This window comes from Rhopilema esculentum, chromosome 7 (assembly GCF_057945365.1).
Source record: "Rhopilema esculentum isolate cy_ngs chromosome 7, ASM5794536v1, whole genome shotgun sequence".
In the NCBI taxonomy this organism is placed as follows: domain Eukaryota; kingdom Metazoa; phylum Cnidaria; class Scyphozoa; order Rhizostomeae; family Rhizostomatidae; genus Rhopilema; species Rhopilema esculentum.
In genome coordinates this window covers 3,651,327-3,677,528 of record NC_142821.1, presented here as the reverse complement: position 1 = coordinate 3,677,528, position 26,202 = coordinate 3,651,327, and the positions used below count along the sequence as shown (strand labels likewise).

The following is a 26,202-nucleotide window of genomic DNA, read 5'->3' as shown; positions in this document are numbered from 1 at the left end:
TTTTAGAGAACGGAACAGGTATGTCAGGAAGAGCTCCGTTATTAGCAGAGAGAAAGTATGACCTTACCGAAAGTCATAGCCAATGGATGCATTGACTGATGCATAAGTTTATGAGGGCAAGGTTGAGTCCACACAAATTAATTCAAGTTGTAAATTATTTTCATGACAGGTGCGGCGCCACTGGGGGGAATAGAGAGCTGGAGGCCCCCAATTTTTTTATCATTTTTTCTATATCTTTTTAACAGTGTATGAAATAAAAAGTGAATAAAATGTTAAGATGCCGATTTTGTTTGATCCAATTGCTAACTTATTCACGTATATTTCTATTATTTTTCTTTTATTTGCATTAATTCAGTAAATTACTTTCTGTATCATGGCAATGTTTTCATTTTGGAAGTGTAAACACGGCCTTTTCGAGATAGGAAACTGCATATTTCTGTCCAGGAAATAAAATTCTCCCAATCAAAATAACATTGCTCTGTCATTCACAACTATGTGCAATCTTAAATGAAAGGTTACCGTTTCTTTCCTTCCACAACGTCTATCACTAGAGTTTTAGCATACCATCCTCCCTCCCTATTTTTCCAATAAACAATAATCAGTTTTTTAGCAATATAGTATTTTGCTAAACTTTAGTCTGGGAGATGCTATTTAGTCCTTTTACAGGGTATAATTTCGAAATTTTCTTCGCGTCGGACCCAACCATGGTGGGTCCTCCTACCTCGCTAAACTTGATATGCCATGAAATACAAGCTTTATTACAAAGGAAAATCAAATTTGACATTTAATTTACGCTCACGTAAAAAAATAGATATTTCATAGGCAATGAAGTTTCAAGTTTGTTTTTATTGCTTAGAAGTTTGTTTTTGGTAAAGACAAATTTACACTGGTAAAGCTTTCACTAGTGACCTATAGACAAACCTTTGCTACGAGGTCTGCAGGGCACCACTCATTTTGCAGGGCAGAAACCCTTTTCACCCCTCCAAACCTATTGGCCAAGTTACGCCCCTGGTTCTTTTTAACAAAAAGTGCATGGAATGTGTTCGTGTTCACAATCATTCTATTTTGTTCAAGCCATGACAAAGCGCTGATTGATTCTCCAAGACCCTGACAAGATCTGGCCAAGATTTGGAGAGGGGTATGAGCACAAAAGTTTACTGTCATTGTTATGGCCCATTGCCACTGCTTATTAACTGATAATTTAGGGGAAGTGTTTGAAAAAAATTTCAATTTTCATTACTTTTGATATGATATGAGGATAACAATTTCTAAACGCCCTGTTAGTAAATGAAACTATGAAAAAATGTTGAAACCGGGAGTTTTGCACTAAAAATTTGTTTGACTAACTGGAGCCAAAAATCTTGACTAGTGACTAACTAGCAGTATCCCCCTTCTACATACATCCTCCATCTTGGCTTGGTCATTTTGAACACTTTACGAATCACTTGAATCACAGCACAAAGCAAAGCAGCGCATCTAGCAATATAATTTTTCTACTGTACTGGTTATCCTTGTAAAATTGCTTTATCTTTAATCAAATAGTGATATCTTGCTTATTTTGCAGTATTTTCTTACGGGCACATCGGCAAAGCTCCGAGAAAAATGCCGTAGAAAGGATGCCAGTAAACATTTCAACAAACTGCCATCTACTGTTCGACACGAAACAACTCTGCCTTCGTTCTGTAACAGCCTGCGGAAAGTGTTCTTTATGCAAGCTAACGGACGACTTGCCAATTAACCTTTTATTCTAATCCTTTAACTTCTCATTTTGACGTGTACATTCCATTTATTTTCAATTTTACTATTCTTTTAATAAAATTGTAAACATAGGGGACAGAACCTTTTTAGCCTGAGTTGAAGAGCCACACTTTAGTTGTGGATATGCTCATAAACGCCATGTATGCATGTATTTAATGTATGTGTTTATGTATGTACGGCTGTTTAAAGAAAGCCTCAGCTCTACATGGCAACTCCTCCAGAGATATGACAGTTAAGATGCAGACAAGTGAGCAGAGCAGATGCTTCAGTCGACATTGATGTGATGGTGACTGAGTGCAGTGACCGGCAGTGAAAAAGATGTAATTTTGGAGATTATGCACACCTAGCAGATGGATTTCATCCGCAAAAGTGACAGCAGTATAGTTTTGCAAGAGAAAATTGCGAAGGAGAAAGAAGAACTGCTTGAAAATGTCAAGAGAGAGGTAAGATATCACCCGTTGCTTCTTGGTCGTTTTTAAGGATCCGATAACCATTAGCCTGGCCTAGGCCTATTTGGGCAAAGATTATATTGATGCTCATAATCTGCAGGTGTTACTAAGAGATTGAAACAGACTAAGCTAGGTCACTACAATTGTTCGCTTCATAATCATACCTCAACTCGATTAACCAATTAACAAAATCTTATTTTTACTGGTGTTTCCCTTGTCATAACCAGTCTTATGCTATGATAGCTATGCACCTCCCCCTAACTCGCAAGGGCATGTTTGTCATAAAAAATTATGTGATAATTTTAATTTTTAGCAAGGTTCCCCAGTCCAGTCGATATCAAGTAGCACTCTCAAGTAGAAAAACCAATGACTCGAAAAATTTATCAAAAGACCTAGTCTAGTTGATAATAGAAGTATGCAAATTGACATGATTCTTGAGCCACGGTGCTGGGCTGCAAAGTAGAATATAACTTTTGTTTATTGGCATCCTGAATTAGGTTTGGTAGAAATTCAGCGAGTTTATATTTATATCTTCAAGTACCAACATGAAATTTGTGGAAAGATATGAACTTATTTAAATTTTATTTCTACTGAAAATTGTGATTTTGCAGGTGGTTAGGTCTTTGCAATGTTTATCCTAATTATTACGTGAACGAAATGTTTCATGTGGAACTGATAGATCCAAATTGAATCTGGAGGTTGTATTTGCTGACCACATTAAGCATGCACAGTAAACATTTATATTTTGTGTGCTAAAAAGCCTATTTAGAGTAACAATTAGATTTTACTGAATTAGAAGGAAGCCACAACGAAAGTTTTCTGGTTTCAAAGTTATCTTAACAGGCTTGTGATATGCCAATAATTTTCAATGTTTTTATTAAAGGCATTATGAAGTTTAAAAATAGCTGTGCTTTGTTAAAGAATTTGGAGGTTTTACTTTCCACAAAGCTAGGCAAAATCTGTTTCTGTTTCATTGTCCAGTTATTTTGCATACTATTATTTCCCACTGGCCTGTAGACATCCTGTCATATTTTTCCATGCTATGTTGTTAACATCTTATAAGTTGTTTCATCATTCAGTTTACAGTTTCCCATATATTCATGCCTTCAGAAATCACACTGGAACACCAAGGGTTCCAAAGGTGTCCATTGTTTTAAAGGGTTATGCTTTTGTAATCTCATGGAGTCTTTGGCTGGGATTGGTGGCTTTTCACTCTGTAGACCCTAACCTTAAGTTTACACATCATGAAAAGGAAGCATATGGAATCATCACAGAAGAAAGTTATCCTGTAAAATCCCTCCAAGTTTTCTGTCAACAGATATTTTCATAATAAGATAGACTTTGGATTTTTTTTGTAGAATTACTTTGGAAACTTCTGATGAAGTATTCTGGCTAGGATGTTTTTTAGTTTTTTATTTCATTACATTTATTTGATTTTTTGAGGATTGAACTTTATGAAACTTACTTAAAAATATCACATTTTGTTGTTTAGAAACAAATATAAAGATGGTTTAATTTTTGATTTGTTGAGAATTTTTTTTTAATTTTGTGAACATTTTGGATAAAACAATCTAAATTATTGTTTGAAGACTTTTATAATATTATTTTTCGCATACTGTTGACATTTTTATGGCATGACTACAAATGTTCATTGTCACTAGAAAATAAATTCATTTATTCATTCTATAGTCTCCTTCACAGTAGTACAAAAGAAAATGTATAAGTGCATGCAAACTACATTAGTGCTCTGATTTGCCACTAACTGAGAGTTCCATTTTTTTCACTCTTCTTGGTGCTTTTTATGTTTGAATTTCATTTTTCTTTGGGATGAGCAAACTGTTTTTGCCATCATTTAATTTAAGGTTTTCACTCGTAAACTTTACCAGAAGTTGTTGTCATAGAACCAGCCATAGTTAACATTGAAAAGTAGTCTTTCTTTTCTAAGCTCCTCTACTTTTAAATTGAGAAGGAAATTTTATTATTTCTCTGAAACATTAGACTAGAAAAGTTTCATTGATCAGACCATGCTCATTGCCTTCTGTTGCTACAGAATTCTGATCAAGACAACAAAATACCCATCTAGTGAAAGAAAACAAAAATGCCTATGTTCACCAAAACAAAGCAAAATTTGAAGCACGTTTAGACTTAACTGATAAGTTCTTCGATCTGATTTTATTTTTCATAAGCTATATTATTATTCCTCATTTCAGTATTCCTCAACTTCTCCTTCAGACCTCCTCAGTGTCTTTCACTTTTTCTTGAAATGCTTCTGAAGCAAGATTCTGTCCAATAGGTTGTGCAGATCATTTTTTCACCAAAGACAACTCTACAGTCAAATGTAAAATCCCTTATGCAAGAGCTGTCACATATTTTTGGAACTTTTAACCATGTGCAATTCACATAATTACGCCGTCTGTTTCAAGTTTTTCATTTCAATCTAAGGATAAGCATAATTCTTCTGCAAAGTTGATTGCTTATCACTTTACTAGCAGTTGTTCACCTGTTTCAATGTAAGTTAAGAACATTAGCTACATTATTCCATTGCATAGGTCAGGCCACACTCTGCAGGTACTTGGCTGATCAAGCAGTGGAAACATCTGCCTTAAATTTACCTTTCCTTTGTTTCCAGCTAGCTCTCAGCATTCCAGATTTAAATGACTTTAGCCTTATGTTTGCATGTGTATTTGTTGTTTTTGTCTATTCTAAGACACTTGTTTTATTATTAAATCTTAATGATTTTTTGGCAAACAGAGGTAAAATATATATTAAAATATAAATTATATGTCAATGTTAACTTATACTTTATTTTGATAAAGTAAAATTAATATTCTTATTAAAAGGGAATGTCCAAAAATGAATTATTATTTCTTTATACACTTTGATAAAATTCAAGAGTTTTTATGGATTATGATCACATTCAGTAAAAAATTCCTCTCCTTATTCAATTTGATTCTTAACACTTAAAGATCTGTTGCCCCATGTCATTTTTTAGCTCTGTTTTCTATTTTTGATTGAAATCACAATATATTGCATAATTTAGAATCCCGAATGCTTGTAATTGAAACCAACTCATTTATTCAGCTCCTATAACCTCCATGATGTTGATTATTTCGAAAGGCAAAATTGCCTGTTCATAGCTGCTAATATTTCTTGCCAAGCATTACAATTGACTTGTTTATTCTGATAGGCCAAAAGACTCATGGAAGAAGCAGTTACAAGAAGATTTGTGCATGCAGATAGCAGCTCAGTCTCTTCATTATGTGGTATGAAATTATAATTCAGTTATGTGCATCTTCCTCTATCTGAATTTTGGTTATCTGAACCTCGTATTTTAGAACATTGTTTTAGGCAAGCACGAAGCCAAGGGGACACAAGGGGCATTGCCCACCCAACTGGAATTTTGTGCCCCTCTGTACCCATTCAAAAATCTGTTTTGTCTAAAAATGTAGATTAATTATTTTACAGTTAATTTTTAGATTTATTCTGTGAAATACGTTATAGGAAACAAAACTTTTTTGAAAGTGCAAAGAAAAATAAGACTCTACAAAACATTAATTACATTTTAATTATTCTCTATTAAGTGCAAGATAATAAATCTTTATCCTTATTCTGTATCTATTGCAAAATATTAAGTTTTTGAAGGTTCTTCAATACCATTACTGAGTTCTTTAATACTGCTACTAAGTTCTTCAATACTGTTACTCAAGTTCTTGCCACCAATTAACAAGCAACAAGCTCCTACACTTCACTCAGTTGACAAGCTGATCATATAATTCTGAATATTGAAATAGAACACATAAAAGCAGCACTTACAATAACTTATTTTGCGATCACACCTAGAAAGCGTAAAACGCCCTTTTGCCGGCAAAGAGCAATACAGCACCCAACCACCAACAACAACAAATTTTGGCTTTGCCCCTGTTGCCCACCCACCTTTTCAGTGCTGGCTTTGTGCCAGGTTTTAGGTATAATGTTTTATATCTGAACATATTTTCATCGATACTAACACTAATGAAAGCACATCTCCTATGAAATTTGAGCCCTAAAATGAATATTGGTATCACACAAGCATCTAAATTAGTTTGCCTTCTGATATCGCTATTAGCAAATCCATCTTACCAGAGAAAGCAAACCTCTGGCAAATTGATCAAATCTATCTGATGCCCTTTTTGAGCTGAGCATTACTGTAAGGTAGAATGATATTTCTGACTCTTTCTTATGTCCTCTGTGTGATTTCTCCTGACCAAATACTTACCATCAATCATCCAAACTTCTGGCTAATCTGAACAGCTCTTCTGATATTTCATTCCAAGCTGAACAGATAATTGAGGATCTAATGTAAGTAATCATCATTGCTAAAATGCTATGAGAATTGCAGCCTTAGTTTATAAACACCCTCATAAAGAGGGAGGAACATTTGCTTATTGTCTTTCAATAATAAATAAAAAGTAGTTGATCAACAGAGTATGTTCTCTGAGACTTAACTGAAAACTAACAACTATATTTCTTATCTCTTTCTCCCTCTCTTTCATGGTTTGCTTCAAGGATTGAAAATGTGATTTTAATTTATGACATCAAGATGTGACTTTAATTGGACTTTAAAAAATGTCATGTCAATTTTTTGATATGTGCTTATATGCTTAGATTTTGTAGGATTTTTTCATATTTGTTTTGGGTGTTTTAAGAGCTTGCTTTGTAGCATTGCCATTTGGCCATTTGAAAGCCAAATTCCTGCCATTTTTTAAAGCCCCAAGGTCATCAGAAATTGATTTGGCAAAAAAAGCAAAAGTTGGCTTAATTTTCAACACATTTAAAACCACAAAAATACAAGGAAACAACAATTTTTGTATAGACAATATTTAATATTTTGCTAAAATAATCTCAAATTGAAAATGCCAATGCACGAAACAAAGTAAAGAGAACAAAAAATTGAAAATGAAAGCAAGTGAGAGTTTTCTTAAAGTACAAAACCAATTTTGATTACACTATTTCTTCACAAAATTAGCCAAAATGTAGCTGTTTCTGTTTTCGTATATTTTTTGCTGGATGATTTTGCCTGTTAACTGTAAAATCTTTGGCCATTAACTGGTAACCTTGCTACATAGTGGGTATTGCTAAGGCTATAAATTATAAGTTTATAAAATATGTTGATTCTTCTAGGTATAAGTCTGCTTAACTTGCTTTGTTTTTGGTTCGGTTTCCAGAGTTTTTGGACTGTTCACTTTAGACCAAATCGCTTATATAAACTGAATGTCTTTGCACCAGACAAACACAAAAGACAGTTTACTTCTTTTGATGAAATGATCTGAAAGGTTAAATTTAAATTAGATTGTTTTTGGTTAAAATTCAACAATTTCATGAATAGAAAGCATCCTGTTTGTGTATATGACTTACTAGGGGCTAAGAGGTGAACTTAAAATGAAGTTGCCAAGTAATAGAAAGAGTTTGGCTATCCATTATCAACAATATGTATCTTATTGAAAATGTAGGGGGTCATGGCTCCATGCAGCCCCATTGGCGCGGCTCCTACTTGCAAACAATTGTTTTTTATACCATTGCTCATTATGATTTTCAAGCATAATGCGAAATATTTTGAATTTTAGGTGGAGTGAGTAGCGTTTATGATGCCTGCCCTCGCTTGCCTTTTTCAATCAAAATTCTTTATTGCTTCTATAACAGTAGCACAGAATAGAAACTTCTGTGACAGTAGGCAATTATTTCAACAGTAGAGAATATTTCTATCTAAATGAAATCCCCAATTACTTTTCAGCTGCTGTTGATGCCTGCCTAGGCCATCATCTCAAGAAAAGAGTTGGGGGCCTCCTGTCATCAAGCTCAACGGACTCACTCATCAGCAAATTCGCAAAGTATGACGAAGATGCGAGTGACATTGCCAAGCAATGCAGCGATGCACACGACAACATCAGCAGAATATCTACGACAGGTGCCTGCTATAATTAGTTGTGCAAAGAAGCACATTACAACTTCAAACATTAAGACTGCACTGGCTCCGTTGCTATTAATCTTAAAGGCTTGCTTGCAATCAGAATTTGCAGCAGACATCAGGATGTTTGAATTACAACTGAAATTTCCCATTCTCCATTTAAATCATAATGCTTTTCATAAAGGTTCTAGAGAAAATATTTTTGCTTAAAAATTTCCGTTAAGATTTAAAGGCTTTTTTCAGAGAAAATTGACTCTTCGAATGCGCCGATTTATTTATTCACTGCAATAGTCAGAATTGGAGTTCAGTATCTATAGCATACGTGCAAAGCATATATATGAAACTTAAATTCTTATTACTGTTGTCCAACACTGTTGAAATCATGTTTTCAATTTCTATGATTTCTTTCAACCAAAGGGTCTATTTTTAATGAGCAAAATATGCTCTGGCAATATCTATTTAGACTAGTTTGCATGATGATAGCCGCTTTCTGTTCTTTTAAATGACCGTTTTCAATTTAGAAAGTATTGTTTCTTGAGTTCCGCAGCTGATTGCTTTTTAGATAACCAACAGCGAAAGAACATTGCCAAAGTCAATGGCTACAATGTGTCAGGGCATCATGGAAAGCATCTCTGGATAAGGCTTGCCCTTTTAGAACGCGTACTTTCTAAAATCATCGGAACACTTCTGGAACATTACGAGTAAGGAACATTACGTCTTATCGAATGCTAAAACCCACAACTTTGCTTTGTTATTAACACCGCTTGTGAAGTTTTGATACAATGGAAATTAGTGAGATTTTCATTGCAGTTGCAGCTGCAGCTAATTTTCCCGCGGCGGTTTGTCGTCTAAAGCGGCAGTGCATATTTCACCTTGATTTTATCGCCGTCTGTGATTCACAAATCATCCTTTGATGAGTCAACGCCGATGTGAAGTCAACAAATACAGTTTTCGTAATGCGAATGAGTAGCTATCCATTCCTGGTTTAATGATTAATAATTTTGCACTATTTTCCGTAGCAATTTAATGTGTTTATAGCAGGATTATTTGTTCTTTAAAAAGGCAGCTGCCCACACCATGTGTTCTGTTTTCCCTTCTCTCGTATAATAGCAACGTACCTGTAATTTCAGATTTATTAGTCTATGTTTTACGCTGTCTGCACCAGAGTTAGCTTTGCTTCAACAGCTTGACAAAACTTCTTTTGTTTTCACTGCCAGAGAGTTCTATGAAAGTGATGCATTTCTCGCTGATCAAGTGTTTGGACCTTCGCTCGTTTGGTTGTTAGGTAAGGCGGTTAACAGCTTTTCTGTCAGCTGACAAATTACAAATCACACGAATTCTTTTCAATTATCCCAGTTATCTGGCTTGGTATCCAGCTATTACTGATGATTTAAAATCTTCGCCTGCGATACGATCTCGCATCTTCATTTATCTTTAATTGTTTATCTTATTGCCTATTATTCTTGGTTTATGGCCTGATGCAGTCATGCAGTCTCATGCACGCACGAACAGTTCAACAATTTGTCAATTTATATCAAGAGGTTTTCAAGCAATACATCAGACCATTTGAAAATTACTGTTTTCAAGAGCATTTCGAAATTTCCCAAGAGGTTCATTGGTATCCCTTGCGCCCCCGAATACCAGAATTTATAAAGTGTTTTTCATTTCTTTGAACGGTTAGTGATAGTGATCTTTTGCTGTGGAATTTCAGCACTGCAATTCATTAAAACCATTCGTGAAAACCTAATTTTTACAGCGAAGTGACTTAACAAGCTAACATCTTATCTTGCATTTCTGTTTCAAGTAGACACTTAACTTCCTCAAGCCAAATATTTAAGAATAACAGGTAATGTTTGCAGTGTAGATATCTTGTAGAGTTGCAATATTTCTTATAGACGGCTATACTGGCTTTTCTTATAGACGAAATCTTTCCTTTTCATCTTTGTAGATGGCCCGTGCTCGTTGGATTATTCGAAGATGAAAACACCAGAGGCCACTTGGACTGATCCTCCAGCCGATGAACTTGTAATGCGCCACCGCATTTACGGTAGCACCCCAGCATCTTCGTCTCCACAGCTTAGCAAGCCGCAGCTATTTATGAGCCCCAGCAGTGAGGCGATTTCAAGTGCTCCGCAGCTGGCAAGAGAGCATGTTGGTTCTCTGCACCAGAATGCTCACTCCTCTTTGATGTTCGGCAAAAATAATGTTGTTATTGACATGGTATGATTTTCTAGTTTTTAGGCAGCTTCAGAATTTTTAACAATAGCTGCATTTTGCTAAATAAATCTTAAGTTGTTTCCGACAGTTTCGCACCTATCATTTATGAACAAAACTACTTAGAGTTTTTTTATGTTCTCAATATACCCGAAAGTGGAAATAAATTCTTAATTGGATTTTTCTGAAAAAGACTGTTCATTGAATCCCAAAGTGACCTCTTGAAGTAAGACAGAATACTGCAATGTCATCCTCATATCGTATTTGCAAGAAAAACCGTAATGAAATCGCCTTTTATTATGAACAAAGCATAATTCATTGCAGCCAGAATTTGAGAAACCTGTTGCTGGCTACCTGTCTATTCACAAATGCCCAGAATCGCTGCTTTTGAAATGGACACCAAACCTGATGATGAGTGGTGCCTCGGAGACAGAAAAGAGCTTGTACTGGAACAGGGTGCTGACAGTTGACATGTCTGACATTGTCTTTCTACACTGTCACCAGAGTGGTATGAGAATGCCTTTAACGATGCTTGTGATTACTCTCATTGTGCATAGCAGTGTGTTGAGCTATTGCTAACCGCTCAGACATTCTATTTCCTAGTCTTTAAAGCAAATTATTTCCTTATCTTTAAAGCAAATTAGATGCATTCAGTTTCTTCAAAAACCATTTCATAGGTAACTCAGAACTAATTAAGATAATTAATCGGTCTTCCATAAAATATTTGCTCGGCTTTCAGTATTTTGCCCTGTTTTGGAAATAATAAATTCAAAAACTGATGAAAGTAAGTTCTATTTAATTAAAGTCTTCTGCTGAATCGCGATCTTTGCTGGTGTATTTTGTAAATATCTTCATAAAAGCAGACCATCCCAGACCGTCGTGTCTTTTGGCTTCAAGTACAGCAGCTTTTCACTTCCTAAAATGCTAGTAACTTGGCAGATTAAAGTGTATTGGTTAGCATTTTGCAAATTAGCTTCAGTAAGAATAGTTTAATGGTGTCCTGACCTGATATTTCTTATGAACCGAACCAAAATAAAATTTATCTGTTGTATTAAAGTGCAGCTATAGTTGATGCTGCGAGATTTGGATGCATTGAAAATTATAGCGCAGAATTTTCTGTACATCGTGGTTGGAAGATTCGGCTGAAAATTTCTTTTTCTTTTCCAGGTGATGGGACGAATGGAACTGTTGTTTTGATAGGCCAAGATGGGCTACAGCTTCCCCCTTTTTCATTCCCATCCGGCTCGCTGCTAGCATTTTTAACCTGCCTCGAACAAGGTTTGTCTCCTTCGGGGCGTTTCGACCCTCCACTCAATTTGGCGAGCATCAACTCTGCGCAAGGTCCGCAGTACAAAAGAAATTTGTTGACTGAGAAAATAGCAAAACTTGGCGAGGAAGTAAATGGAAACGTGTCACAGGATTTCGTATTTAGACTGATTAACGGAATGAAGACAAGTGCAGTAGGTAAGGGGTAGTAGAGACTGAAAAGTAGAAGCTTTAGCATTACATTTGCCAATCTCGTACTGCTCTCATATTTTTAAGGTTATGTATGGGTGGTTTATTAAACAAGTTGATCATCGTGGGTGGGTAGTTGAGTTATTCATTTTACTTAACAAGCCCCCATTAATTTGCTTGTGGTGGTGGTGATGTAAGAGGTGTTTGATGAAAACAAAAGGTAGAGCATGCGGCAAAGAATAATGCACTCTTACGTTATCATGTATAATAAATTAGCTCTTGATTATTGTAAATTATATTGATATACTTGACAGTCACAAAAACCCCAAACAGAAGTATGCCTTCCTTGTCTGGGACTTATATTTTGAAGGATAAATCTATTCATCCATACGTACACTACAGATATGTGTTTTGTTAGGAAAACCACCGGCACAAGCTTTAATTGCTCTTATTTTGCAAGGAAGGTAGTCATTTACACTCATATACCCGTCAAGAATGTTATACTCACTCTCTCTCTCTCTCTCTCTCTCTCTCTCTTTCGAACATTGTCAATATTCTCCTTAAATCCTTCAACTTATAGACAAGAAACAACTGCAAAAGCTGTTATCGAATGCTACTCCAAGCAAAATTCTGCCAATCTGGAAGGAAAAGGAAGAAAAGAGAAAAAACCTACTGCCGAAAATGCATAATGTGAAATTGCAGCGTAGCGGTGGAATACCAGCGAGGTATGAAATGCCAAGCTTTGCAGCATCGTATTACCTGTATGCTAATTGTTTTACCATTTTTAGTGCCTTCCTGCCTGTGTGCTAGCAACGATTGGCTGCTTTAATTGTATCTTCACCATCAGCTCTGCTAATGAGGAATGAATATCACACCAAGTCGTGTAGAATGTTAAGAAATATAGGATAAACATTATATTTTTGTTATGTGTAAAATGCTAGACTTTCGGTATAACATTGTGGATATTGCAACGCTATTGATTTTATGGGGCTAAATAGCCAGCGATAATGACCTCCTTGTTTACACAAGAGAAGGTTAAAGAAGAATAAATTTGGACCGAAGTCGTTCTAATATGCTCTATTTCTGGGGTTAAACTAAGTTAGGTTGAATGAATTAGGCCAAGAACCCTTAAAGGATTATATTGGAATAATAAATTGAATTTTATGCTTTACACAACTTGAGCTTAGCTCAAAGAATACGTAAAGATCTACTATAGAAATGAGACACAAATGGGCAGGCACCGAAGGAGAGAACATGTGCTGTAATACTTAATTTGTTTTTCATTTATTCCTGTAGGGTGTCAGTCCAGTTGGCATATGACAAAATGAAACATCAGATATTGTCAAGGGCGTTTTACGGATGTAAGTATTGTGAACCAGATACTTTTTTTTTTCTTCGCCCATCTTACTTGGATCTTTTGCAGTCTAGTTTCTCTTTCATAAATCGAATAATTACATTTTGTACATAATCAAAAGTGACAATTTTATAGCATGTCAACTTTTATTTCCTCCTTTCAATTTCATGATCGAAAGACTTTCATGATTTCTAAATTTTTCTAAGGGATTATTTTGTGCTAACCATTTCAAACAGTACTTTTTGCTTTTATTTTTGTCCCATTTTGCTGAATTCCCAACCATTGACACTTTTCTATAGTGTCTTGAAATATTGTTTTTAATTCCTTTGTGATTCCTGGGCTTAAATACTGTGATTCCTTTATGACCTGCCTTGGCCTGAAATTTTGCATGGTTGGAAACTGAAATCAGTCGATGTACAAAACAACTAGAATCTTGAAAGTTGCTTTGATTTTAGTTTGCTTGCATTGCATCCTTTGTTATCCGTATTCCTTCTAGTTTTACCGAAATTTTTCAAAAAACAGATTAATTTCGGGAAATTTTCCTCTTTCTACATTGAAAATCTCATATCCGAATTCTTGACGCAAAAGTTAAAGGGCTTTTGTCAGTTCATCTTTCCAACGTGGTGGGCATTAGCGAATCTATGAGTCAAAACAAATGATCAACACAGTTGTTCTGCAGCTGGTGATTTGTTTCTAAGCAAGGCTAGAATCCATCTTTCAATGTTTTTGAGATCATTTGCAGGATTCTGCGCTTTTTTGGTGTTTTTAAGCCTTCTTATTTCATGCGACCGTCAGCCTCACCCTAGGCAATAATTCATCTCTCACCTGTTTTTAACACAGTTTCTAGTGAAATGTCGGAACCTAAAAACAAGGTTCCCAGAAAATGTTGGGAATTGGCAGAAAATTTCCCACCATATTAACAATAATCAGAGCAGCAAATTCATTCATTCATTCATTCATTCATTCATTCATTCATTCATTCATTCATTCATTCATTCATTCATTCATTCATTCATTCATTCATTTATTCCATTCATTTCTTAGTTTGTTTTAAAGAAGGTAATGAGCTGAAAACACTTATTATAGTTGACTGAAGTACAGATAAAGGGAAAAACGATTGATGTTGAAATCTACTTAGTTATCCACATCTACAAGAAGGGATTATGAGATAATCTATTTGCTAAAAGCCTGGACGCAAACATTCTTCGACAAATATGTTTGTTAAATAAGGGTCCTTTGACAAGATCCAGGATACTTGAAAATTAAAATGAAAAGTTAGCAGATGTTACATGCAGGTAAAATTATCAGATACCCGTAGACACTTTACAAAACTTTATTACCGAAAAAGTGATTTAAGTTAACTCACAGTTAAAGCTAAAATTATATTCGGTTTTGGGTTACTACTGCAAAAGATGAAATTTTCTTGAAATAACAACTACTTGAAGATTCAAATCCAAGCTATATTGAGATTTCCTAATAAGGACGTTGTGCCTTTCCTAATAAGGAATTTTTTGATACAATGCTATCATACATTAGAATTTTTTTAGTTAAAAGGCTCCTAAAAAGTAAAAGAATTTTGTGGCCATGTGGCATGGTATTTATTTTGAAAAAAATGCAGTGTGTCCTTTAGCTTTTCAAAAATGGATTTAAGGCCACGCCGATTGTTTTTGTATTCTTGACAGACAGTTATTATTAATGTAACACTCAGAGTCCATGAATGCCACGATAATGTATCTAGCCATGGAACATAAAGAGGAAGTCAGATAAAAGGTTGCCCCCGATTGGTTGTATTTCGACCAATCAATGCCCTAACAAAACCCTAACAAAACCCGTGGTTGGAAAACACTGTTATCGTACATAGAATATTTAGCTCGACAAAAATAGCCGCATCTATTTTGTTATATCGAGGGTAATTTCTAGTTCCTGCTTTAATTCAGGAGGCGGTAGCTGTAATTGGGGAATAGTGTTTACTCAAGCATTGGTCCAAGTGTCCCCCCTCCCTAATCAGATATCCCTTTCTTCAAGCTCTGCTGCCTAGGTACTGAAACATGTACTCGCCAATGCGATTCTTGCGCTCCCCTTCCCCCATCATTAGATTTTCTTCTTTTTGAATCTAGGGATAGCACACTGCCGTTACTTGAAAACTGTTCGAACCCATTTGGCATCGTTAATCTTACCAATCGGATTTACAGAAAAATTGCCTGCTGATGTTGAAAGTGGTGTCACTGAAAAAGTGTTTGACAGACTCTGTGCCAAAGGACAGGTCTGTGAATTGTTTTGCTCAGTTCGATTCTTCAGCCGTTGTTAATTAAGATACAGGTTTACTGTTGTTTTAAATTCTTTAAAACCCCGGTTAAATGATCCAACATTTCACCCAACATTTCGCCCAACACCATGTTGGTTGAGATGTTAGGTTGAGATGGGCGAAATGTTAGGTGAAATGTTGGATCGTTTGACCAGACCTTAAGTTATTAAAATTGGGAATTTGAGAATTGCATTGAAATTTAAAAAACCTTGACGTCCTTGACGAAGAGTGTGTTAAATCAATTTTATCCGGGTGCTTTGATACTCTTGATTGTCACACCCATGTGATTAAATTCTGTAGTTATTTCCGTCGAATATCATCAAATACTGGACGATTTTGTATAATCAATAAAATATTGGAACTACGCTGTTATTACCTTGCACTTTGTAAAGGGTTTTCAGTATTATTGGCAGTCTTTTATCCACTGGTAATTGAAACAGTATTTCCTCATTTTTCATAGATTGACGATATGATGTTGATGATGCAGTACATTTATTATGGTGGTGTCCATCCATCAATACGATACAAGGTAAAAAGCTCAAATCTTGTTTAAGCTTCTAATTATTAAGGCTACGAAGATGATTCCGATATGAATTCAGTTATCTCTGCTATCAACCGTTTTAAATTTTTTATTCGTGTTATTTTCTTTCATTTAGGTACAATTTACAGCAATATATTCCCACTTGTCTTTTAAGTATTACCATTGGCATTGAAATATTAAGAAAAGACTTTTTTGTTACACAACAATCAAATATAGACTTTTTAGAAGTTTTATTCTGCCTACTACAGAAATATTTTAAGGTATCTTCTTTGTAGCTGATACTATTGTTTTTTACTATGATCTCTTTTTTTCAACCAAACACCCCAACCCCCCCCCCCCCCCACCCTATTACTAGAATTAGTTATCTTTGCAATAGAGAGGTTTAGCATGTAGCTTTTCTTTTGTGAAATATTTATAGTCCTCTAAAAATTAATGGCCCAACGTACAAGAACAAAGCATATGATTGTCATATGTTGTCATATGTTGTCATATGTTGTCATATGTTATCAGATGTTGTTAGATGTATTGGTCCACGAATGATCTTCCTTTCTCATTTTTAAGGTCTGGCCATATCTACTGGGACACGTTTTATTTGGATCAACTGCAGAAGATTTGATGCAAGCAGAAATACACTTACGTGAAGATTATAACAAAATTGTTAAAGAATGCAAAAAACTCGAGAAATATCTGAGACTAAAGGAGAAAGATTTGCTAAGTATGTCAGGTTTCGGAGATGTCGAGTTACGGACGAGTGATTCTGTTGATGGTGAATCGAGGGAAAGTTCTATTTTGCAAACGAAAATGAATTCAGAAGGATCACAAAGCGATACCCAGTCTGACAGCCTGGTAATTGATGGTTGCAGAGACGAAAGCTTTGGAAGCAGTAACGAAAGCACAACCAATCTTCACCAAGGAAATCCGGAATGGAATAAGAACTCCCTCATATCCAGCTTAATGGAAACAAAAGACAGTTTACGGGAAATGGTCGATAGTGCGAGTAAACGAGGTGCCGAAGCATGGAGAAACCTTGTTAAGAAATCAAAGAAAAAGCAACTACGCCGTCGAACTGAAAGCGAACCAACGTCGAAACGTCTAGAACAGTTATCATCGACTAGTTTTGACTTAGAAATTGCGTGTAACACTTGCGGGAAGAAGATAATCGAAAGCAAACAGCGTGTACTTGACGGAAAATTAAATGACAGTAGTATGGACAATATTGAATGCTTAACATGTTTACAGAATCGGGAGACAAATGGTGATGATCCCGAGCTTTGGAATATAGGGTACCCGGAGCCTCTGAAGACGAGATCCCGGTCTGTCTCGAGCACCAATCCGGAGACTGGTGAGCGATATGACGACACGAAGAAAGATTCGGTAGATGCGCCGAAGTTTTTTATCGTCAATGGAGAAGACCTTGACAACCGAAAGTCATCTGCTTCTGCACTGGAAGCTGCATACGGGGTGAGTGCTGTTACTTCTTTGTCTAGTTCTTTCCTTTTTACTTTCACATAGGAAGCAGATACATTGACTTTCCTAAACTAGGTTGGTATTTTCTCTTTATTTTGTGCTGTTATAATTTTCCCTTTGTTACTCTCACATTTTTTCTTCGCTTCCTATGTGATTTTCATTTTTTTGACCAGACCACTTTTTTCCATCCACCCTCAATGGAACAACTATTTCTTAAGTTTAAAAGGTTGTTTCAACAGACATAAAATATGCTTCAAGTAGGTCGAAGATTATTCCAGGATTTTCTCAAGGCTTTTTATTGTTTGACTACTCAGGACATTTGTCATGAAATTCCCCATTGTCCAAGCCCGATTTCTTCTACGCGCTCCACGTTGCCATAGTAGGTTTACAACTGCATTAGCCATGCAATCGGCCTTCCTCCAGTACAATGAAACAGTAATAAACTTATTCTTTTATAACAAACTCTTTATTAGAAACTCCAAAGGGTGTCTTTTGAATATTATCCAAAGAGGATCGGATATCATAAATAGTCCAAGAAACTTAGCAGTTATGATACGCAACGAAGGAGCAAGCTAACTACAGGTGGTGTTTAGTTTTTATAGTCCGCGCATATTTTTGTTGCCGCTGACCAAGACTTCCCAGAGGCCATTCATGTGCGCACTAAATAACGGTGCGTTCCTTTTGGTCCTTAGATATTCTTACTCTTCCATTTTTGACGAACCTCACCAATCTGCACTAGGCCAGTCTTTGATTTTGATATCTTTGCAAATAATTTCTTTGCCACCTGCCTGCTGGTCTCGAAAATCAAAATTTTCTTTTCTAGGAAGACGTATTGAGAGAGTTTGCCTTGAATATTCACCGCATTGATAAAGATGTTTTGAGATGCGATCGAAACCATCCTTACTTTGCTTCGGATAATCTTAGCAAATTGCGAAATGTTGTTATGAGGTTTGCATTTGCCTGCTAACTTTTAGCACTTTAATCTCTTTGTATGTTCTCTCTTTTGATAAAAACAGCTCTCGAGCCTATTTGCACTTTAATCTTGTTGATGAGATTAAGTTTCAATAATAATTTTTCTCTATAACTAGGTTTTGAGAATTATCTTGGCAAATTATTAGAAAATAGAATTTGTAAGGGATTTTGCTCATCTAGCTTCACTGAATGAAATCAGCAATAAATTGTTCTCCCCGGAATGTTCTAAACATGAAAATGCTTTTTTAATGGTTTTATAAAAAATAGTAAACCATTCGTTTTCTGATTTTGCCGTGGTTTCTTTTTTTAGTTACGTATGGGAAAGGCTTGAAGTTGGCTATGTTCAGGGAATGTGTGACCTTTGTGCGCCGTTTCTGATTATATTTGATGACGGTAAACCTTTACGATAAATACTATATTTACTAGCTTTATCGTATCATCTAGGTGCAATGCAACGTAATATATCATGTAGATAGCGGATCATCATGACGTCACGAGGAACATGATTAATATGTTATCATATAGATAATGCTGTATTTTATTATAGTATGTTGTAGTGAATTTTATCATTTCAATGTTGAATTCTTTTATATATCGGTATGTAGGCGAATTATGTTGAAAACCAACGATTCGCCATTGCTTTTAACTTGGTTCTTCTTTTCAGAGGCGAAAGCCTATGGCTGCTTCGTGAGGCTAATGGAAAGAATGGAGCCAAATTTTCCTCATGGTACCGCAATGGATTCACACCTTGCCAACATCCAATCAATTCTCCAGGTAATTGCCCTTTTAATCATATATATTTGATCTGTCTAAACCTCGTCTGCCAGCAATCCATCAGTTCATTGTTTTCTTGGTGATTTGAAACTTAATCTTTAAGACTGAAAGACTGATGACTAAAATGATTAAGATTTATCAATAATTTAAAACATTATGCAATGGACAATATTTTGTCATGACGTAATATTTCACAGACTCACACAGGTCACCATTGCTGACAGGCTGTTAGATAAAGCGTTGAAAGTACAATTAGAAAAACAACAGAGGACCTCAAAGAGAGGATGAAATGCAATGAAAGGGGGAAGATATAGTAAATGAGGGGCAAATGAGGAAAAGAATGGAGCAAAAGGAAGGGATTATAGCTTAAATAGATTAAAGAAAACCGAATTAAAGATTACTGCAAATTTATTCAACCGATTCAAGTAATCGCAGACCGGAAGATTTATTCTTATGAGCAAGAAAAAAATTTATTCTAGCTTCATTCAAGACTAGGTCTTTTATATATAACATTAAAAGCGAAATAAATTTCTTTGGTTTTTTCACCATAGATTTTAGATCCTGAACTTTACGAAGTGCTCTACCGTGATGAAGACAGTTCGATATTTTATTTCTGCTACAGATGGCTTTTGTTAGATTTTAAAAGAGGTTTGTACTAGTTTTCTGCGTGTGCCCAAGAAACACGCTTAGTTAGGGAAACGTTTTGGTAAGGGGACTTAGTAAAGGATAGTTGGAGACGACAGTTCAGTTTTGTTTGAAAATGGATACTTTCTCACACATCCAATGACATATATTTTTTGTCTTTGTTGCTACCTACCTTCTGAAGGTAGTTTTTAAAGAATTGAAAAACTTTGCTTATAAACCAGTGTCCTGGTCCTTCCTCTCGATACGACCACACCTCGTGATTCCTATGCCTGGAATTACTGGCGAATCTCCTCATTCTGGGTGAAAGTTTGGTCATGCCAGGGACTGGGACCACGGACCCTTGGGTCTGTAGTCAGCGCCTCCAGCCATTGAGCCACCCTCATAAGACCATATTACGTATTACTTTCTCTAAAACCCTTCAATCTATTTTTATTGTCAATTAGCTACTTCCAGAGCAATTACAGCGAATGCTTTTTACATGAATTTGTCCTTCGTGTTTGCCATTTCTGTAAGGAACCGAGGTTAATACCCAATTATGCTGATTATAACGTAGGCCATATTCCTCTCTCGTAGAAGTCCAATATAGCGACGTTTTCATGATCTGGGAAACAATATGGGCTGCAACCTATGTTTCTGCGCCAAATTTTAGCTTATTCGTAGCTGTTGCATTAATTGTTTTATACAGGTATTTATAACTTCCATTTTTGTAATCTGAGAGCTAAATCTTACATGACGTGTCAATTAATATCAATTTTCGGTAATATTTCACACCTTATTCCATAGTTCTCTTGTATGTTTATATACTGCACAATATTAAGGTGCATGTGATAAAGACTCTTCTTTCGAAACTAACAGGCCACGCTGCAAATTATCCTGCATTTTAACGAGCCTGTTTCTTTCTTGTATGGCTTTATTGCACACATAGTCTATATTTGTGTGATTACGTAGATACCAACATAAGCAAAATAGTTGATTTGCCTCCAGACTTCATTTTTACATCAGATTTACCAATGATGGATGAAAGGAGATCTGTTGAACTACACTGTTTCATTTCAACACGTTTAGCAGTGATTTACGACTCTGAAATCATATATCGATAATCGAGTCTTGAATCATTTGAGATTTACATTCTAAGGACACTTGTCCAAAAAGTGGGAAATAATATTACAGTAGATTATTTCTTACGAAAATTTTTTTATTCAATATTTAATATTTTGGGTTTTTTTCAATAATATTTTTCTTTTATTACAGAGAAATTATTATCGACAACAGCATGGACTTGACCGACATAATCAAATTTTTTAACGGTTTGTTTATAAAAATTTTTTGATATTTGTCACTATGGTCTTATTTGTTAAATGACAGCTCGACGAACGGTTTTGATTATCATTGATGTTTGTACTGTTCTTCGTTGTAAACAAGTTAAGCATTTTCACCATAGCAATTAGTAAACTATTTACAATTACCTTAATTATATTGCACTCATGAACTATGCACAATTTCATGAATAGTATTGCTTGAAATTCTGGGAAGAGGTCATTGCTGGTTTTTTAAAAGTTCCGATATAACCATATTTCAATATTCAAAAAACTAGATCAAATATCTACATATCGCGAGAATGGTCAACTGCCATGTCCAGTGCGCGTTTACATCAACAGCAATTTCCGTAAAGAAATATTTGGCTATAAAAATTCAAATTGATTCTAAATAGCCCTTTAATTTCAAGTCGAGATCACATGTAAGATATCACCTAAAGAAAATCCCTAGAACAGTGACAAGCCAAAATGAAATTATAGTTAACATCTTAGTATTTATTTTAGAAATGGCGGAGCGACATGATGCGAAGGCTGTACTCAACCTGGCGAGAAACATCGTCCACAAATTGCAGGAGGTTATGCATCCTATTGACTATAATTAACAGTATTCACAGAATTGCATTGGATATTTTGCTGGGGTTGGTTTCTCATTTGTCGAACAAGAGTTTTCAAATAAGATGGTGAAACTTTGAGAGATTCCCGTTTCCGGTCCTCAGTGTAAGAAAGGCTGGGATGATTTTATTGCTTTTGGCAGCTTTTTGGATTTTCTTTGCAGCAAATAGTTTAGGGGACCGTCCATATCACACGCATATCGTGCCATGAAGAATTCGATTTTTATTCCACAAGATTATAATATTGCTGTTTTATCGTGTACAGGGAAGGAAGGCAATGTTGAGCATTTTAAGGTCATTGTGGAACTAGAATTGGGGAAATCAGATAAGGTACAATATTGATAATCGTTTGTTTAATATTTTCAAGTGTATTTCTTTCCAAAAAAAGAATGAATTATCACTGAACGCTTAATGCAAAAAGACTGCGTTTTTAGTACTTTAGCGAGAAACATTTTTTTAATGGCAGATTATTGCTATATGGTAGCATTTTGGATTATGTTTTTCGATAATGCTTCAATCTTTAAGGCATTTATATTTATGCATTATAACCCAGGGGTTGTCGAACTTAAGCAGTCTATAAATTCCAACCCTTGCACCGAGTCAAACACGCTTTCGAAAAGCCAGGACTTGATGAGCGAAGATTTTACAATGTATTGCAAACGTGAATATGTACATCTGAAGAAGAAAGGCTGTCTGCATTGAGAATCACTTGACAGGCGGGACAGAAATCCCTACCGAGTCATCCCCCCTCCTTGCAGTGAGCTGACGCCTGTTTCAGCCCATCGAATGGGCTGTTTGATTGAATTGACGGGGGTTGATTACCCAGTCTCTGGGTGACAGGTAGTTGTCCCTCTCCTCTGCAATATTTTGATGACTGATAGCAGTCCAGGATTTGTAGGTTCTGCGTAGCAGCCTTACCTCTACGTAGCAGCTTTTCTAAAGAATAATCAATCTTTATAATTTATTTGTTAAGGTAATGGAATTTCTGTCGTCATTTGCTTCGAATTTTAACTTCTTATAATAAGACTAGTGACACTAATTATCGTGAGGTTATTAGCATAATTATTTATAATATCATTGGCATTTATTTGATAGACTTAGCCAGGTAAAAAGTCAAAGACTGCAAGCTTCTTTGAATTATTCGTTAAATTATAATTTCTGCAACTGTCAAATTTAGCTTATGTAAAATAGTTTTTTGAACTTTTCTTTCCCAGCTATACGCGTAAGTCAGAAATGCGCTTTTTCTTTGAATTAAGATTTAGTTTTGTATAACTTAATACTTAATGTTAAAAACGCCTAAATGTATACATTTTGTTGTCCATATCCGCAGTTAATTTAGCAATCTATTCAATTATGTTACGTCAACACTGTATCAAATGGAAGTCAATTTTTAAGCATGGCTCGGGCATTCTAAAGAGCTGTCATTTCTCTCAAGAAGCAAGGCTATTAAGATCCACAAATGCTGTTTTTTAAAACTCGAACATCCAACTGCTATCACGACCAGAGGTCGGCAGAAATGGGTCTTCTGCTGAGGGTTTTTTGTATGAAGTCATCTTCAGCTTGTTGGTGTAAGTTCTTGCAACCGTCTTTCGTTTTGCAGATTCGTTGTGGGATTTATTAGATAGAGCAGAGACGGGTTCCAAAATAATAAAGGTTTCATTTATTACTTGTATGCAATTTTTATGAGTGCCCGAACCATGATTGATAGGAGGCTGGTAGCAGTTTAGTTGTATATTTTTAGGAAATGGTGTTGGTGTAACGCAGTTCAGTGGTTTTGTAACGCCAGAGTTCCCGTTATAATAATGGGCAAAACGATAAATAATGTGCTTCTACACTTTTCTCTAGTAAAACGTGCAAGTCTGTCATGGGTGCCCTACTTGCCCCCGCACTAATAAGCTACGGTTTGCCTCTCCCCCCCCCCAACTATTAGCTACAGTTCTTTGCTCGGTCCATCAGAATTCAAGTTGCGAGAGATGATACCTCCCCTTGTTCTTTGAAAATGCTGCATCCCATATTCCAATAAGCACGGCAGGCTCAGTTCAAAACTTTGTTAGTTTTGAAAACTAATAATGCTCTGTGAGTATCTGCATTTTCTCTTAGTTCAAGCTAACGCTTGATTTCCCACATCTATAAGGTTCCCGTAATGTTCGGTACAATTTTCTCTTGATGCACAATTTTAGTCTAGTGCTACTTTAGTAATCGATCATTTTCACAAAGTATTTGCTAACAGATTGCCATATTATAATTATTGATTGAGGATAGTGGTGATGATTGTGACAAAATACATAACTGTCAGGCTGTGGTCATTCATAGCCCTGCAACGATCAGTTCATCAACATCTCATTATAGCAGCCTATATTGATGGTCGACAATGACGCCCTTTCCATTAGTCTTTCCCAATTCATTATCCGTAATATCTGATCTTGAAGCTTCGATTTGTATACGCTCCCCAGAAACTTTGGCGTTGCACATCCACTGACTTTGTTATGAACGTATCCCGCTTAGACAAAAGCATTGGTAATTACGCCCTTCTTAATCGTCTACGTTGAATGTACATCTACAAATCAAATCTTATTAACCAAGAACGCATTCAGATAACGCAATAATGATAATTGCTACTCACATCTTCGCCTCTTTTATTCCCCATGTCTCCTTGGCACCTTAGAAGCAGACCATGTTGTCAATTTTCTAGTAAGTACTTAAAGCGAAACAGATTGATTGCCAATCAAGTCTACGTCAGCCCTGTAGTCATATTATGGCCCATCTACGTCATATTATGGCCCATCCGTAATACTCCTCAGTTAAGTTATCAGATTTTAACACAAAGACAAACGAGGGTACAATAGTGCTCTTATCACATCGATCAGCTGACTTTCCTTGAAACTCCTCTCAATATATGATTCTGCACTTATGATCATAAGTGCTCATCGTGATGGTACAACACATAGATGCTTTCACCCTCCAGGCAACACTATTTGTATTAATTTTAGAGGTTGAGCGTCATCCAAAAGATTCCTAATAGATTTCAAATTAAAACTACATTTCAGTCTTTAATTGTTTTAGGGGTAGGGGTCTGCGGTGTAAGAGGACGTTTAGAAGACTTTAGGCAGTGATTCTTCCCTGTAGCAGTGCCAGCCTCTATGTTCTTGAAGACAAGACAAAAATCTTTAGGCCAAGCGCTTTTTACCGCCAGAAAACGCCCTTTCAACGCCAATTTATCTTAAAGAAACGTCTATGATTAACTTCTGGATACGTAGGTGTCACCTCCCCAGTTCCCCAAGTAGCAATGTTTTAGTCCTATTCTAGAATTTCGGACACTGACAAAACTTTATTTCTTGTAGCTTTCATCAGACCAGGTTTACGCAAAAGCCTTATTATTCTCCTTCTCGACGCTTTGATTGCAAACCTCAAATAAGATTTGCTTCGATTTTCATTCCTATATGTTCCGCTGCTTTAACCCTTTTGCCTTCTTCGCAATGGAATATTCTATCAAATTGGGAATATTCATAGAAATAGGATTGTTTCCTGGCCATTGTGATTAATTTATCCACCTATTGTTTGCACATGTAACTGTTATGTGATGTGATCTCAAGTACACCACTATAAGATATGAAAAGTCATTTGCAAACAAAGGAGGCCCAAGGCAGGATCCCTGTGATATTCCACTCTTATGGTCGATGTTAATCGCACCTCTGCAAAACATAAGATAGATAATCAAACTTAACAAGATATTTTGAAGGATGATAGAAAAAGGCCTAGTGGACTAGAAAAAGTTAAAATTCGAAATCATTGTTTCCCGTGTAACATATGCGCCGTATTTCAGTTGAATGTTTCTGATAGGTTGACTGTCAATGCCTTTTGTATTTTGCTTCGAGTACCCAAAGACTGATCATGAAAAGTTTTACCAATATCTTGAGATAGGACAGATCATGATTGGCTGGTAGCTATTTACAAAAACACCAGCTCTTATCAAACTGAGTACTACATGTCCGTTTCACGAGCTTATTAGAAAATTTCCAACTGCAGCATTGAATTGATATCGAAACAAAATATGCAAGGACTTCGACAATCCTTAGTAAATTATTCAATTGTTTGTATTCTCATAAACCTTTGAACTTAAACTTAACCGAACAAGATGGCTACCATGGACACCAACTCAGTTGTTTCACAACTGAAAGGCGTACATTGGTAGAATGATGCCTCTATTATACTTCCGTTTTCACTCTATTTCTTACCAGAGTTCAGAGATTGCCGCAACCTTCCTCATGATGAAGCTTTACCCTACTTGCCTTCCTCAAAATCCTCCTTGAATCTTTTGATTAAAAGTTTCTTAGAAATGAACTTGAGGTAAAATCTTCCTTGGTTCTGTCTTTACGCTTTGCCAGGAAAAATGAAAT

The 26,202-nt window shown here is 35.8% G+C and overlaps 1 protein-coding gene across 1 annotated transcript; it reads left to right on the top strand.

Moving 5' to 3' along the window:
* Positions 1-1,699: 1,699 nt before the first annotated feature.
* On the top strand, positions 1,700-24,429 carry LOC135683309 (small G protein signaling modulator 2). Its single transcript, XM_065198528.2, has 20 exons — positions 1,700-2,201; positions 5,395-5,470; positions 7,978-8,151; positions 8,714-8,852; positions 9,369-9,436; positions 10,100-10,371; positions 10,690-10,873; positions 11,533-11,829; positions 12,401-12,545; positions 13,117-13,181; positions 15,292-15,437; positions 15,940-16,008; positions 16,582-17,481; positions 18,311-18,435; positions 18,770-18,852; positions 19,124-19,233; positions 19,785-19,881; positions 20,452-20,563; positions 21,130-21,185; positions 21,699-24,429. Exons 1-20 carry the CDS (start codon positions 2,109-2,111, stop codon positions 21,794-21,796), a joined length of 3,309 nt encoding a protein of 1,102 aa, XP_065054600.1. The 5' UTR covers positions 1,700-2,108; the 3' UTR covers positions 21,797-24,429.
* The last annotated feature ends 1,773 nt before the right edge of the window (positions 24,430-26,202 follow it).

What these genes read in the sequence shown, in the direction of transcription:
- LOC135683309 (XM_065198528.2), top strand. Translation starts at nt 2,109, where the DNA reads ATGGATTTCATCCGCAAAAGTGACAGCAGTATAGTTTTGCAAGAGAAA. An exon ending in AGCGGTGGAATACCAGCGAG is followed by an intron (nt 12,546 to 13,116) that starts GTATGAAATGCC and finishes TTATTCCTGTAG; the next exon opens with GGTGTCAGTCCAGTTGGCAT. An exon ending in GACTCTGTGCCAAAGGACAG is followed by an intron (nt 15,438 to 15,939) that starts GTCTGTGAATTG and finishes CATTTTTCATAG; the next exon opens with ATTGACGATATGATGTTGAT.